This window comes from Fundulus heteroclitus, chromosome 1, assembly GCF_011125445.2.
Source record: "Fundulus heteroclitus isolate FHET01 chromosome 1, MU-UCD_Fhet_4.1, whole genome shotgun sequence".
Taxonomy (NCBI): Eukaryota; Metazoa; Chordata; class Actinopteri; order Cyprinodontiformes; family Fundulidae; genus Fundulus; species Fundulus heteroclitus.
The window spans coordinates 36757869-36774635 of record NC_046361.1 but is presented as its reverse complement, the minus strand read 5'-3'; the positions used below and the strand labels follow the sequence as shown (position 1 = coordinate 36774635).

At 37.4% G+C, this 16767-nt stretch overlaps 1 protein-coding gene and 2 long non-coding RNA genes across 4 annotated transcripts in view; all 3 read left to right on the top strand.

Moving 5' to 3' along the window:
• The first annotated feature begins 666 nt into the window (after window positions 1-666).
• Window positions 667-16767, top strand: part of LOC105918643 — a 67877-nt gene continuing 51776 nt past the window's right edge. The window contains exons 1-2 of one of the 2 annotated variants that reach the window (XM_036142095.1): window positions 667-1217; window positions 2148-2477. In XM_036142095.1, coding sequence (XP_035997988.1) covers window positions 1178-1217; window positions 2148-2477 — 370 coding nt within the window. In that variant the 5' untranslated portion in view covers window positions 667-1177. Of the gene's footprint in view, window positions 1218-2147; window positions 2478-2730; window positions 2861-16767 lie in introns of those variants that run through there. The other variant, XR_004931799.1, reaches the window with a different exon arrangement.
• LOC118564368 lies at window positions 3564-4399 on the top strand. Its single transcript, XR_004931807.1, has 3 exons — window positions 3564-3652; window positions 4212-4249; window positions 4348-4399. It is a non-coding gene; the product is annotated as an uncharacterized LOC118564368 (long non-coding RNA).
• Window positions 12846-14816, top strand: LOC118564363. Its single transcript, XR_004931801.1, has 6 exons — window positions 12846-12935; window positions 13149-13247; window positions 13912-14013; window positions 14103-14166; window positions 14446-14483; window positions 14579-14816. It is a non-coding gene; the product is annotated as an uncharacterized LOC118564363 (long non-coding RNA).

Below are 16767 nucleotides of genomic sequence, written 5' to 3'. Positions count from 1 at the left end.
AAGTAAACAAAGAGGAGGATCTGAGGGTGTGGGAGTAGAAATGATAAAGAGATCAGAGGTAGGAGGAGTGAAGTTGTGGATGGTCGTGATTGCTTCCAGAAGGATTTTAAAGTATTTTCTGAATCTAACAGGAAGCCAGTGGAGCTGCTGTAGGATCGGGGTGATATAATGAAATGAGGGTTTTTGGGAATAATGTGAGCAGCTGAATTCTGAACCACTTGAAGCTTTTGGAGAGATTTTGGAGGAAGACCAAAGAGAAGAGATCTACAGTAGTCGATGCTGGAGGTGACAAGGCTGTGGATAAGAATTGATGCTGAGTACAGGAAAACGGAGGGATGAAGATGATTAATGTTATGTAAATGAAAACATTCAGACCAGATGATGTTACTGATGTGAGAGGTGAAGGAGAGAGTGCTATCGAGGAAGACACTCAGACTTTTGACCTGAGATGAAGGGGAGACCGTCTAATCTTTTATTTTTGTTCATTTATCGTTAATACAAAGTGAAGAGTCAGACATATTTGTGTAAAATTTACCATAAATGGTTGAGATCATTTCAGGTTTTTCAGCCAATGTCATAATTTAATAGATTTTTTTAAGGTATTGCAGTTCCCTCTTTATGGTTTCAGAAAAGTTTGAAATTTACTATTTGCTGAGACAATAACATGTAGCAACAAAAGAGCTGTTCTAGCTATATTTTTGTATGTAAAATTAGCTGCTCTGCAGGTTGGAGGAAAATGTGTCAAATATTTCATGATAAAACAAGTTCAGCTCATCATTTGGTCTTTGTGAAACATCTGTTCACCCTTAATTCTGATTAGTGCGGACTGAATGTGTTTATCAGGGACTTTATAAAACTGATAGTTTGAAGGTCAGTGTGTCTGTGTTTATGCTCCAGCTTTTTTTTTTTTTTTTTTTTTTTTTTTTTTTTTACTTCTCAGCAGATTTCATCTTTTGGTGAAAACATCAGGATCTTTATTAAAGGACAAATCTGCTCAGCAGACCTTATAAAACCAAAAGTTTTGTTTTAAGAAATCCAGTTTTCTGCCTCAGCTGTAAAAAAAAAAGAGGAGAGTGACCTCTGGTGGTCAGATGAGGAACTCCATCCTTCAGAGAAGTTCCTGGTTTATCAGTGAAGGAGGAAGAGAAGCAGAGTTAGAAACCATCAGCCGCTCAGGATGAAGGTCTGTCACACTTTGATCTGCTTCTTCTTCCTCAGTGAGTACATTCTTTTATTTCTAGCAGTTTATCTTTTCTTAGTTCTTCTTCCTTTCAGTTCAGTGAGTTTTTCTACCTTGTTGAAAAGTTTGACGCTGACTTTGTTTCAGTAGCTTCATCTGTTTCATTCTATTTGTTACAGTGGTAAAATAGGTTGATGGTCAGTTTAAATTAAACTACCTTTATTCTAATGTTAATTAAACTAGTCTAAGCTTTTCAAATCATTCACATTTTACAAATTAGACAAGAAAAGTAACAACTTAATTACAGTCTCCCTTTTGACTGAGAATAAAAGTTATCATACATCCTTTGGCCTCTTTCTCAAAAATCATGTTCTGTGTTTTAAACTTTAAAGTTGACTTGTTGTGTTTGTATTTCACCATAAAAACAGAAAAATAGCCACTAACAAGAGGTTAAAATGTAATATTTAGATTAACAAAATGTACATTTACCTCTTATAGAGCTCAGAGTCTGTTGATTTTGAGAACATTTAGTTTTCTACGACTCTTAGATTAATCAAAGAAACAGAGGAAATGGCTGTTTCCCTTATAGATTTAAAGTAGCTGAAGAGGAGCATCAACAGAAACCACTGAGTGCTAAAACACCCAAAACTTCGTGACAGTGATAAAATCTGCAGAACAGAGCTGTGGTCAACAGAGATAAAAATAACCTGAAAAACTAAATCTTGTTAACTTTTCAGCTTTTCCTCCAAGCTTTGATCTGCTCCTCAGTTGAAGATTTAACCAGGTGGAAAAAAGAAATCAGAAGGTTGTGCAGCTAAATAGATGTTTAGAGGATTTAGTAGAATCAGCTGGAAATATTGGAATCAATTCACATTTATTCTCACACCTTCAGTTGAATTTATAAATATATTTTGTCTTCACGCTGCTGAATCTCACATTAACTACTGACTGTTTATCTTCTCAGCAGCTCTGCAGGATGGAGACACTGGAGAACCTCGTAGAGGAGAAGAAGGAACCAACATCACAGTTCAATGTTCATTTAGCTATTTTGGAGTCAGGAGGTTCTTCTGTAGGGAAACCTGTGAAGGAGAAAATATCCTCATTGACACAACAGAAGACAGTTTTCAGAGAGGAAGATACAGCATTCAGTATGAAGATAAAGGTTATTTATCAGCTGATCTAATATATGTGAGCATCACAGGGCTGAAAAAGTCAGACTCAGGACGGTACCGGTGTCAGTGTGATACAACGTGGGGTGGAACTCTATATGAGGATTTTGATCTTATCGTGACTGAAGGTGAGTTTTCTCCTGAAAATCTTCCTTCATGTCTCTGAAAGAAAACTCTGCTCACTGACAGCTTGTTCTGATCCTAATAACCTCAGACAGGAAACTGGGTTTAAATAGTTCTGATGGTTTTAACTGATCTAAATCATCCAAAATGTTCAAACTATGACTCACACAGACAAATATCATCACTGGTGTCATGAATATGAAAAAAATATGGTGAACTTTAAACTCAGTGGTTCTGATTCTGTTTAATTGTTCACAGCTTCAACCTCCTCAGAACCAGACTGGACTCCATCAACTTCTCCATCAACATTTCTGTCATCAGCTTCTCTAACAACAACAACTTTTACACAAAGGCTGAGTTCCTCCTCTTCTTCCTCCTCATCTGAAACCAGAACATTAACTGGACCCAAAGGTAAAGTTTCTCTTCATGTGTTTCTGTAGTAAGTTTATCATAGTGAATGTATTATTATTATTTTTTTATAAAACTGTAATATTCTAGCTCTACTGTCTGTGTTCTGCTGTTTATCTGTTTATCTGTTTCTGGTCCTGAACTGAACTTTCCTCTGTAAACTGGAGCAGATCTCTTTGACATCTGATGTAGGTTAGAATCTAATTAGCTCAATAAATGCACCTTCTACACCTTCTTTTAAAATAAAAGATCTTGTTTTATTATCAAAAACTACTTATGAGAGAAAGATTAAAGTTAACCATCAAAGTCATGAATGAACGTCATTTCTACCAACAATTCTTGCTGCATAATGAAACTCTTTTTTTGTTTCCTGTGTAACAAATTGTGTGGGCTCTGATTTGATCCTCCTTGTCACTGTTGTAGGTTTCTTTTGAGTTCTTAATGCTGCTAACTTAAAATATCCAGTATATAATAAAAACACAGCTCACACTGTAAAACTAAGCATTTACCTTATTTTATCATAGAACCAGAGGGATGTGCACATTTATTATTGTGTTTGCAAACAGTAACAATGATGAAGATCATCAGCTGTTGGCTAAGAAGAGCCTGATACGCCACATTTACCACTTTGTCATAATGAAACCAAGTTCTCTTGTTAACATCACTGCAGGTCTGCTGCTTTATGTGATTCTGTCTCTGGTCGCCAAGATCATCTTATTATCAACACCTTTGGTGGTTTTCTGCTGGAAGAAGAGACTCACTAAGAGCAAAGGTGAGGATACACAAAGCACAAAAACACCTGTGTTGTCCTACATTAAAGAAATCATTTATATCACAGGTCTCCTCAGCCATGAAGGCTTCTTCCTCATTTTCTTCTTCAGAGAGTTGGTCAGCCTTCTGTCCAAATCAGAGATCTGCAGGATCATAAAAGTAACGGTCAAGAGTTACTTTTATGAGTCGCTGTTTGAATTTAACATATCTGATCAATTATCAGGTCAGTCAGGACTGAGGAATCCCTGAGGAGGCAGGAGATAAAATTAAACCTCTGAATGATGATCAGAGATTCTCCAACAAATGTACAGAAACAGGAAATTACTTATGAACATTAAAGATGTTAATATTTCAGCTGCTTGAATTCTAGTTGATTATATATGTTTATTGTGTCAGAGCAAAATCTACCCAACCTGCTCTGTGCATCAATCAGCAGTGGTTGTTTCTGCACATCAGCTTGATGCTGAACAAGTTTTCTAGGATTTTACTGATATTTCCTGGAAAGTCTCCTAATCTCTGGAAATCAGCAGTTTCAGCTTTCTGATATGAATGTTTTTCAGGTCCTGCTGTGGAAACAGAGTACGCTGTCGTCTCTCAGGTGAGATTTAAATCTTTTTAAAGCACATGAGTGTAATTCATGTGTATAAACCTGTCTCAGTGATGCAAATCTTCCTCCTCCTCTTCTTCATCCTGCAGACCAACCCAGAGACCGAGATAACCAGAAGAGGACTGATCAAATCCTCTGCTGAGGAAATATCTTCAGTTTAGACGTGAACTAAACCCTGAAACAACCAGAGCTCAAAGTACAGATGAGGAACATTTCCTCTGATTTTTTTTTTTTTCTCAACAAAATAAGTCAATCTGTGTCAGGATTTAAGGTCTCGGATTAAAAAACAAACAAATCAAATTTAAATGCTTTTTAAAGTTCAGAAGTAGCATTTTGTGTTGTTGTATGAATCACTTTTATAGCCTTTGCATCACTTTAACTATGTATTTTTTTTAAATATTGTATCCCTAACATAAGCTAATATTGTTCACCTTGTTTTTAAATACTATATATTTACATTTGACCAGGATTATCCAGGCTTAGTGGTGAATGCAGTGAAGCCATCTTCTTAACATGTAAAACAGTAAATGACTGATGGCGCGTCTTGTTTTGCTCCTTTGTTATTTTTTGCGTTCAGTTTCAGAACTGTTTGCTCCAGGATGAATACGGTAAATTTTCAGGTCATTTTATACTTTTTTAAAGGCTGGCGATTAGAGTAATTTTCTATAATCTACTCTGTGTTCTGTAAGTAAATTAGTTTTTTTGGACACCAATAAATCTTATGCACCACATGAGCTTGCCCAGAGTTATTTTAAATTTTTCAGGGGTCAAAAATATCACGGTATCATGACTACAACTCAACATATTGTTATTTCAAAATGTTTAAATTTAAAATGAAAAAAAAAGTGTTTTGAATAGTTATTTATTTTTAAACAGTATCTTAAACATGTGACACAAGAAATATGTATTCAAAATAACTGAATTGTTTTGAAATAAACATACAAGTGAAACTACAAGCGTTTGGAAAGTGGAGGTGCAGAGAGATTGGATGGCGTATTGAAAACAGCTAAGAAGCCTTCCTTCCCAAAAATCCTCAGAAATCTGTAGTTTATGCAGAGCACATTATATATGCTGGCACATGAAATACCTGGTAAAGTAATACTTTATAGTAGAGCAGAGCAATAAAGCTGTTTGACTAATTTATTGATAATAATGGTGTGCTTATAAATTAAATTAGACATACAATAAATTACCTATCAGGAGGTACATGGGGCCACAGATATTTAGGCTTTTTAACAAGATTTTTATAGTCATTATAGTCAGAGATTGATAACATTAGTGTAAAATGATTTGCTTTTTTGTCTGGCTTCATTTAACCATGTTTGCCCTTTAAACCAAAACTGTAAACGCAATTTTTTACATCAATATATTTCTACATGAAAATCTTTTATTAGCAATGATATCTTGCATTTTTTAATGCAATCCTATGTTTAATTAATAGTTTCTTAATAAAAATACTACGAGCTATAATCAAGGTTGTATTGCTTATTTTAAAGAGTTGTTAAAGTTTGTGTTGAAACAGATACTTAGAAAAACTGGACTTTTGATTTGTGTCCAGGTTATGGGACACAAACTGTGAAGTTTTTCTCTTGCACAGCAGATTTGGAAAACTCATTATCTTCAAATTAACTAAATAACTAGAAAAGTAAAGAAACACCCCATGTCCAAGTACAAACTGTAGGTATAAAATGGTTCACTTAGAATTAAAACGATGTAACCAGGTCAGGGTGAAACCTAAAGAGCTGTGGATGAACTACAAGAACATACTGGTGATGGTTTGAATTGAGATAAAATACCCTGTATATAGATTGAACAACCTTTAATTCTTTCCTGTGTGTAGTTTGTGTTGTTTCTTTTAATTATGAGGAAAGTGCTTTTACCATTTATTGTTTTTACATGTACAGTGACCTTGAGTGTTTTGAAAGGCGCATAAAATAAAATGTATTATTATTATTTATTACAGTTATTTTGATCCTACTTCACTGCAGATGGAAACGTACGTTTACTTCATGAGATTTGATGGGGAGATTGATCCGATATAAATAAAATTTAAAGGCCTAAAAATAAGCTTTAACTCAGCAGTTAAAACCGAAGGAGAGTGACATCTGGTGGTCAGAGGAGGAACTCCATACTTCTCAGAAGTTCCTGGTTTATCAGTGAAGGAGGAAGAGAAGCAGAGGTAGAATCCATCAGCAGCTCAGGATGAAGGTCTGTCACACTTTGATCTGCTTCTTCTTCCTCAGTGAGTACATTCTTTTGTTTCTAGTAGTTTCTCTGACCTCCAGTTCTTCATCCTCACAGATCCTTTACGGTCCATCAGTGAGTTATTTAACTTGTTAAGTTTAGATGAACAAAACTGTGATACAGCTCTGACTCCAATGTTTTGGAGGACTCCTTTATGGAACTCTAAGGTTATTTAAAAAATAGAGAAAACCACTTTTTACTTAATATTTTAATGAAGAGGAATATCAGAGCAACGGGGAACCACTGACTGCTGACAGAGATAAAAGAAAATTAAGAAAATGTCATTCCTCCTTTTAAATCCTGACAGTCTCTTAAACTAAACTCTGTTTATTCCTCCAGTTCTCTTACACCCTGTTGATTTTCTGGTAAAAATGCAGATGCTGTAAAACTCAGGATTTAAACTTTTACAAAGTTTATACAAAAACAGAAAAGTTGAAATTTTAATGTAGTCAAACAAACGATAGTTACCTCCCTCAGAGCTCAGAACTTGATATTTTGGAGAACTTTTGGTTTTCTACAGCTGAAAATATTTAAAGAAACAGAGGAAACTATTTTTTATTTCACTGTATTTAAAACAACCGAAGAGGAACATAGAAGCAGAAGTAATGGACCGAGTGCTGCAACACTCAGAACCTCCTTAAAGACACAAAGCAGAGCAAATGTTTTATTTCTCCAAAACGTTACTTTGCAAACGTCTTCAGGGGAGATTTTATCAGCCGTCAGAAAGAAACCCGAAGGTTGTTGGTCCAAACACTCATTTAGAGAAATATGCAGAACTGGTTTGAGACACTGGGTGGAATTTAAATTTATTGTAATATTCTGGTTGATTATAACTGTAGGAGGTATATCTCTGCTATTGATTATTTTATGAATGTGTTTATTTTCTAGCTGATTGACCTCTAGTTAGTATTTTTGTTTAATTTTAGTTATGTAGAATGAATTAGTTTATGTAAAGAACCAGAGACAGATTGAGGACCCAGTATTCAGCCAGACATGAGAGTGACATTACGAAGGCTTTATTAAAGCTCCAATTGTTCAGACAGGGAATATTCAGGCTCTGTGGTCAGAATAACAGTTCCAAGTTGGTACACAGGCGGGCATGAAAAAACAGGCAGGGACAACACAAACTCAAAAAATCCAAAAACAAGATGGGTCTGGTATATGGATAAACAGGCAAAAATCAGGATCAGGCTGGCACAGAGGTCAAAAAGGCTAATTGGGTCAGATCAACAGGCAAACAATACAGAGCTCAGTGAATGCTGGACAAGACTCACCAATAGGCTTCAAAGACAATGATCTGGCAGAGTGCAGGAGAAAGAGGCAGATATAAGTAGGGGAGTGAGCAGGTGAACAGAGTGAAACTAATTACCAGAATGGGAGGAGCTGATCATGGGGGACAAAATGGCTGGAAGTAAACTGAAGCTGATTGGATGGTGACTGGTGAAGGGGAGTGACAGGAAGACAAAAGAATGCTGGCAGGTGAACTGAAAAAAAGGCTGGTGACAGAACTGATCAGAGCAGGCCAGAAGAAACTGATAATATAAAACAAAGTACAAAATCAAACCACATTAAAACTTAAACTAATCCATTAACCAAAACTACTACATAACCTAAATCTAAGACAGAAAGATTACATGAAGAGAATTACTAAACCAAAACAGAAATTAAACTAGACTAATCCAGAACCAAAATCAACATAAAGACCAAACCTATGTGTTGGAGCCTATTAAGGATTAGATTAATAATTTAGCAAGAACTAAATTAATGTTACAGATCTAAGGTTGTGTGAATGATAGAGTTATTGTTTATTTGTTTATTTATTGGTTTAGCTTAGACCCTCCTCCTTGTCAGTCCGCCTCCTGCTAAGATTAACAAGTAGAAGCAGCTGCTGAGGTAGATCTGATTGTTTGGTGAAGGAGCGAGGAGTGAAACAGTTTTTCTACACACATACAGACCAGTTAACGTTTATATTAGAATTTTTTGTAAGTCAACTCGGAGAATATTTTTGTTATTTTTGTAAGTAAAGAAAACACACCTTTTGAAACTGGGACATTCTCCACGAGTGCTTTTTGTTTTGAGTGAGTCGAAAAACCTCCTCCTAAGAACTACTCTGGCAATTTTTAATTTTTGGAAACTGTTTTGATGCAAGAGTAGCCATAACAAGTAGAAAAACTACACTGATGACTTGAAGAAGAGTGCAAGATTGGGAGCCACCAGCTGATCACTCACCGACGAGCAAAGAAAGCAGCCAGCGGGCCGTGAGTAAAATCAGCTGATTGAGTTTATGAATGAAAGCGCCGCTGCGCTACAAAGAAAGATCGATCACTACAGAAAGCAAAGCTGTTGATTTTGGAAAGGAAAGGAAAGGATTGTGGCAAAGAAGGATGCATTTTGATGAACTTATTTGAAAGTAAAGGGATCTGTGTGATCATTAACAATGTTGGACCCTAAAGCCACGCCTGCGTCTGAGGGCATGTTAAAAGAGCGCGTCCTTTCGCGCAGAGGCAGATTGGGAGCCTGCACTAGAAAGATTAATGAAATAAAGGCTTTGATGACGGATGCAGAAAATGTTGATGCAGTCAATGATTCAGTACAAGCATTTAAGGAAGCCGTGGATGAGTTTAAACATGCTCATAAGTTGGTTCAAGAGCTCTTGTCAGAGGACGAAAAGGAAAATGATTACAATGACTGGTTTGAGCCTCGAATAACTAACTTAAACTATTTTTTGAAAGATGTTGAAACATGGAAAAAGGACATTGTACAATCAACAATCAAATCATCTGACAGCATATCTAATGTATCACAGAAATCAAAGTCATATTCTTCCACATCCAGATCTTCCTCAGTCTCTTCAGAGTTAAAAAAGGCAAAAGCAGAACAGGCTGCTGCACTGGCACGAGTTGCTGCCTTGAAAGAAAAACATGCTTTACAAATGGAGGAAGCAAAATTGAAGTTAAAGATGGAGCAAATTGAGCTAGAAGCTGATCTTGCCGCATCAAATGCTAAAATAAAGACCTTGCAAAGTGATGAGATGGACCAAAAACCGTCTTTAGGTGATGGCATGAATGAATATTATAGCTCTCATCAAGAACCACATTCGATAGAGGGCAATGTGGAATTTATGCACCTAGGTGCTATACCAAAAACTCCACTTCAACGGACCATTTTGGAGAGATGTAACTCTTCTCCCAGGAGTTTAAGCTCAGCTGAGAATAAACCTCGAAATAAGAAACCCACTGAAAGTGAAACTGAAGCTGCAACATATGATCATAATGCACCTGAAACTGCACAAGCCAACCCAGAGGTGGCCGTTACTGCTGATAATGAAAATTTGAATGTTGTTATTCAAAGACAAAATGACATAGCAGAACTCATTGTCAGCCAGCAAAATCTATCTTTGTTACCTCCGAGAAATATTTCTGTGTTTGATGGTAACCCATTAGAATACCAGTCTTTTGTTCATGCATTTGAACAATTAATTGAAGATAAGACTAAAAATGATAAAGACAGACTGTATTATCTAGAACAATTTACATCTGGTTTGCCAAGAGATTTGGTTCGCAGTTGTTTACATATGGAAGGAAGTAAAGGCTACAGAGAAGCTAAACAACTATTAAAGGAGCACTTTGGAAATGAAATGAAAGTTTCTGGAGCTTATTTGGATAAAGCCTTGAACTGGCCAGCGATTAAGGCTGAAGATGGAAAGATGCTGTATGCATATGCAATGTATTTGAGAGGATGTTGTAATGCAATGCAAGATTTACAGTACTTAGAGGAACTTGAAATACCGTCAAACTTAAGGCTGCTAGCATCCAAGCTACCTTACAAACTGCGAGAAAAATGGCGAACCACAGCTTATGAAATACAACAGAAAACCGACAGGAGAGTCAGATTTAAACATCTTGTCAAGTTTGTAGAAAATCATGCTAACATGCTTTTGGATCCTTTGTTTGGAGACCTTCAAGACCAAACATCAACCAATAAAACATTCCCAAGAGGCAAAGGTGAACTAAAATCAATAAGAGGTAAAAACAGTAGCTTTGCAACATCAATAGTTACTGAGAAAACAGGATGTGCAATAAAGCAATCAGTTTTGTCTCCACCACCTCCAGAATCCAAACCCAGTCCCATCAGCCCTCACTGTGGATTCTGCCAGGGCAAACACAACTTGGCTGACTGTATGCGTTTTAAAACCGAGTCGCATGATAATAAAGTTAAATTTTTGAGAAGTTATGGATATTGCTTTGGTTGCCTACTAAAAGGTCATTTAAGCAAAAATTGTAAGAGGAGACTAATGTGTCAAGTTTGTCGGATGAAACATCCAACAGTACTAGATTTTTAACCCTCCCTTTGGGGCTCACCACGGTGGAGTCTGGGAAAGACTAATACGTCTAATCAAAAAGACCCTCACATCAGTTCTAAAGGAACAAACACTGGATGATGAAACCCTGTCAACAGCATTATGTGAAGTGGAAGCCATCCTAAATGACAGGCCAATAACTTCAGTGTCAAATGACCCTAATGACTTAGAACCACTAACACCAAACCATTTACTCCAGCTGAAAGCAAAACCAACCATACCACCAGGAGTCTTTGAGAAAACAGATCAATATTCAAGAAGAAGATGGAAACAAGCACAATATCTTACAGATCTTTTCTGGAGACGTTGGATAAGGGAGTATCTCCCACTCATGCAAGAACGAAACAAGTGGAACAGCAAAAGGAGGAACTTCAGCCCCGGAGATCTGGTTGTTATTGTAGATAACTCGGCACCAAGGAGCGCATGGACAATGGGCCGTGTTATGAAGATTTTTCCGGATGCCAAAGGCTTTGTTAGAAGCGTTTTGGTTAAAACCAAAGCCAATGTCATCCAGCGACCAATAGATAAGCTCTGTCTTTTAATGGAGGCAGATGGATGAAATAAGACTTTCTAACCTTTACTTTAGACTGCTTTAAGCATTAGAAATGTTAAGAGGCTCTAGGTAACATTTATAGACAAAATGATTAAATTTATGTTATTTTTTTTTTGCTAGATACTAGGCTCCTGTGTATATTATTTTTGTAATTGTTATTTTGCTAAGGCTAACAATTAGGGGCCGGGATGTTGGAGCCTATTAAGGATTAGATTAATAATTTAGCAAGAACTAAATTAATGTTACAGATCTAAGGTTGTGTGAATGATAGAGTTATTGTTTATTTGTTTATTTATTGGTTTAGCTTAGACCCCCCTCCTTGTCAGTCCGCCTCCTGCTAAGATTAACAAGTAGAAGCAGCTGCTGAGGTAGATCTGATTGTTTGGTGAAGGAGCGAGGAGTGAAACAGTTTTTCTACACACATACAGACCAGTTAACGTTTATATTAGAATTTTTTGTAAGTCAACTCGGAGAATATTTTTGTTATTTTTGTAAGTAAAGAAAACACACCTTTTGAAACTGGGACATTCTCCACGAGTGCTTTTTGTTTTGAGTGAGTCGAAAAACCTCCTCCTAAGAACTACTCTGGCAATTTTTAATTTTTGGAAACTGTTTTGATGCAAGAGTAGCCATAACACTATGACTAAACAGAACATAAGCAAATAATAAAAACCAGAGCTAATACTAAGACAGGAGAGTGAACTAATTAAACAAAAAAACATAAACCATAACAAAACCCAAATCATGACAGTTTAGTAGTGACTTGTTTAGTTTATATGCTTATTTTGTTAAGTGCATGGGTATTTTGGGTTAAAGGTGTAGGCTTTAGGTGCATCAGCAGGCGATGGTCTTATGTTTTGTTTTACCGGTCAATCATTTTTATCTTGAGTCAAGATGGCAGTCTTTCAGGCAATCAGACCGTCATGGAGGAGCCAGAGCAGCAAAGGCAGCAAGTAATCCTGTGCCATGTACCTTGTTGTTTTCCTGCCATCTTGGAATAAACCCACCACAGAACTGAGTAAACCACAAACCCATGACGGATCTAATGACTATTTCAGTTACATTTGCCTCGAGTTTGGTCACTCATCATTTTTTCTGGTTTGGTTTTATGGATAAACAGTAGTTACAATAACTGTATTGCAATTATATCTTGTTATGCAATGACATTAACTACTGACTGTTTATCTCAGCTGCTCTGCAGGATGGAGAAACTGTGGAAACCTACACAGTAAAGGAAGGAGGAAACATCACCATTACATGTAAATTTGGTTACTCTGGAAGCAGGAGGTTCTTCTGTAGGAGAATCTGTGAAGGAAGAAATATTCTGATTGAAACAACTAAAGACAGAGCTCAGAGCGGCAGATACAGGATTAAATATGAAGATAGAGGTTATTGGTCCTATGATTATCTTCATGTGAGCATCACAGAGCTGAAAACGTCAGATTCAGGATGGTACCGGTGTCGCTCTGATACATGGACAGGAACTCTATATGTTGATTTTTATCTCGATGTGACTGAAGGTGAGTTTTCTGGGTTTAAACATTTCATCAGATCTACTTTAAAAGACCAACGTGTTTAAATTGTGACTCATGAAGACCCACATAGACAATAAAAACGAGACCAACATCAGTGTTAGCCTCTAATATGGTTTTGTTTTATTCCCACATCCTGAGATTCTTCAGAACCAAAATGGACTCTGGAACCTTTTATAAAACCAACTTTTCTCCCAGCAGCCTCCACAACAACAACAACACCACAGAGTCTGAGTTCCTCACCTTCTCCATCCTCCTCTGAAACCAGCAAACTCCCAGAGGAACCAGCTGCAGCTTCAGGTACATCATCTGTTCATGTTTGGAGACGTTCATGTGATAATTTGGGTCCATTAAAGTTCATCTTTGTTCCTCAGTGAGGCTCAGACCTGTTAAAGGAAAAATGGTTGGAAATAAAGTGTCCAGAGTTAAAATTTAACAAGGTTACATGTTTGTAGATAATGGAACTAAAATTACTTTCAATTAATGAAAACATTATGTGAGGGGTATTTGGACTCAGAAGCAGAACATGAGTTGACTCAGATTTAATGAAGTAGTCAACAGGGTCTAGTGTTGAACTATTGGTGGATCAATGGCTGACAGGCAGACAGAGCAGGAATCATGAAGCACCAGGAGGACAAGGAGAAGTAGAAAGAACTGAGATGTTGGACACAAAGAGTAAAATCTTCACAGAGCTCTAAGAAACCGTAGTTTACTGGACCGGTACAAACACTGTGATGATAAGTGGATAATACCCAATAAAGCCTGGAGCGTCTCATCACTGCAGAACGTTCTGAAGGTCTTTAAAACAACAAAAGCTGTGTGCTCTGAATTAAAAAGGAGAGAAACCTTCTGTTTATATTCAGCAGCTGATGAAGGAAGAACATTAATGCACTTGGTATGTTTATGTGGAACATAAGAGTTTCTGTAATAAACTAAATAAACTGAGCTGTAAACATCCTTGCAGGTTTTCTGCTTTATATGATTCTGTCTCTGGTCGCCAAGATCATCTTATTATCAGCACCTTTGGTGATTTACTGCAAGAACAGGAGGGTCACCAAGAGCAAAGGTGAGGATACATAAAAAACAAAAATATTTGTGTTGTTTTGAATTAAAAAAAAAGAAAACTACATTTAACATGGCAATCTGATCCATCAGCAGATCAGTCAGGACTGAAGGATCCCTGAGGAGGCAGGAGATAAAATTAAACATCTGACTGAAGGTGATGAGAGATTCTGCAACAAATGTACAGAAACAGGAAAATATTTATTAACATTAAAGGATGTTAATATTTCAGCTGCTTGGTTTCTGGTGATTATTTATGTTTGTTGTGTCAGAGTAAAATCTACCCACCCTGCTCTGTGCATCAATCAGCAGTGGTTGTTTCTGCACATCAGCTTGATGCTGAACAAGTTTTCTAGGATTTTACTGATATTTCCTGGAAAGTCTCCTAATCTCTGGAAATCAGCAGTTTCAGTTCTCTGATCTGAATGTTTTTCAGATCCTGCTGTGGAAACAGAGTACACCGTTGTCTCTCAGGTGAGTCTGACTCTTCATAAAACACCTGAGTTTCATTAATATTAATAAAACTGTCTCAACTCTTCCTCTTCCTCCTCCTCTTCTTCGTCCTGCAGACCAACCCAGAGACAGAGATAACCAGAGGAGGACTGATCAAATCCTCTGCTGAGGAAATATCTTCAGTTTAGACATAAACTAAACCCTGACACAACCAGAGCTCAAAGTACAGATGAGGAACATTTCCTCAGATTTTTTTTTCTCAACAAAATAAGTCAATCTGTGTCAGGATTTAAGCTCTCGGATAAAAACACAGAAAATCTAATTTAAATGTCTTTTTTAAAGTTCAGCAGTAGCATATGTTGTAACGAGCAGGAAACTGGATCCCGAATTCAAACCAGACAGGTCAGTGGCATTTAAACAAGTTTATTTTAGATACGCCGCCGCAGGCACTCGGAGCTCGCTGCGCGCTCTGTGACTGGAAACCTCCCTGCAGCAGAGACAGCAGGTTAGTGATCAGCTTGTGGTGTCGGGCAAGAATGAGGGAGGCTGGATCACTAACCTGGTAGTGGGACTCCAAAGCTTGGGCTTTAACTTCGGGCCAGGGTTCCAGGACTGAAGCCGTAGAGCGACTACAGGCGGGCAGACGATCCGTTCAGGGAAATCCAGGGGCGTTATCCAGGGGGGTCCGGGTCCGATCACAGAGAGGCAGTTATCCAGCGGCAGCACAGAGAGGGGAATCCGATAGGCGAGGTCCAGGTCCGGTCCAGGTCCGATAACAGGCGGGCTCAGAATAATCACAGGGGCAAGGCAGAATCCGGTACTCACAGGCGGGGGTCAAGGCTCCAGGCAGAATCAGAACGGGGAACAGGCAGGCTCGGTAACAGAGGGCAGAATCAGGTCAGACACGGACAGGCAGAACAAGGAAACGCTGGAATGCTCGTACAGGTGGCTTGAGACAATCTGGCACTGGCTTCTGATCTGCACGGGGATTATAAGGAGGTGAAAACAGGTGAAACCGATAAGGACTAATTGCAGGCAGGGTGGAGAATGAGCAGGTGTGGTGAACAGAGGAAAAGATCAGAGCCAGTGCCGAGATCGTCACATATGTATCACTCTTACAACCTTTGCATCACCTTAACTATTTTTTTTTTTTTTAATATTGTATCCCTAACATAAGCTAATATCGTTCACCTTGTTTTTAAAAACTATATATTTACATTTGACCAGGATTCTCCAGGCTTAGTGCTGAATGCAGTGAAGTCATCTTATTAACATTAAAAACAGTAAATAACTGATGGCGCTTCTTGTTTTACTCTTTTATGGAGTTCAGTTTCAGAGCTGCTTGCTCCAGGATGAATACGATGAATTTTCAGGTCATTTTATGCTTTTTTTAAAGTCTGGCGATTAGAGTAATTTTCTATAATCTACTCCGTCTTCTGTAAGTAAATTTGTTTTTTTGGATACCAATAAATCTTATGGACCACATGAGCTTTCCCAGAGTAATTCTAATTTTTTCAGGGGTCAAAAATATCACGGTATGACTACAACACAAAATAGTTATTTCAAAATGTTTAAATTTACAAAGAAAAAAAGGTGTTTTCTTTGAACAGTGAGAAACTTTATCTTAAGGCTGGAACACAAGAAATATGTATAACTATATTATTTTAAATAAAAATAAATAAATGCAATCCTTAAACAAAAAAGGTACTTAAAATTTGAGACTTAATGTTTTCATTTTTAGTAAAAGAAACACCTTTTGTATATTTACCCATAGACTACGTAACCAAAGGTCCAACATTGAGCATGAACTCAATGACTAAACAAGAGGAAGCAATGGAGCCTAAGTGAGTCAGCAATGTCCAGCAGAGGTGTGAAAGAAAGAGGAAATGTTCAAGATCAAGTGTGAAAAAGCACCAAAAACATTTGATTCCAACACAGATAAGACACGAGCAGCGCTGAGCTGTTACTTTGCTGTGAGTTTATGTCTGCTGATTCTGTGCAAGGCTGAAAAAGCACTTATTATCCAGTATCTGGACAAACGCTTGGCATATACATTGTTTTGCTGAAGATGAATAAATCTTTTTTTCTTTGTTTTGTTATAGTATGTGACTAGGCCCCTTTAAGTAAACAATGTGAGAGTGATGTTAAAAGCAATGTCTGTTGGTGACTTTGGTGGTAAATTTATTTCCTACAACATACAAGAATTTTGTAGAAGTTGGAGATGATCTGTTGTTGTGGAGTCACTGCCTCATTTCTTTGTTTTGCTCTTACCTGAGATGTTGTTGCTGCATATCTGTGGTTTTCA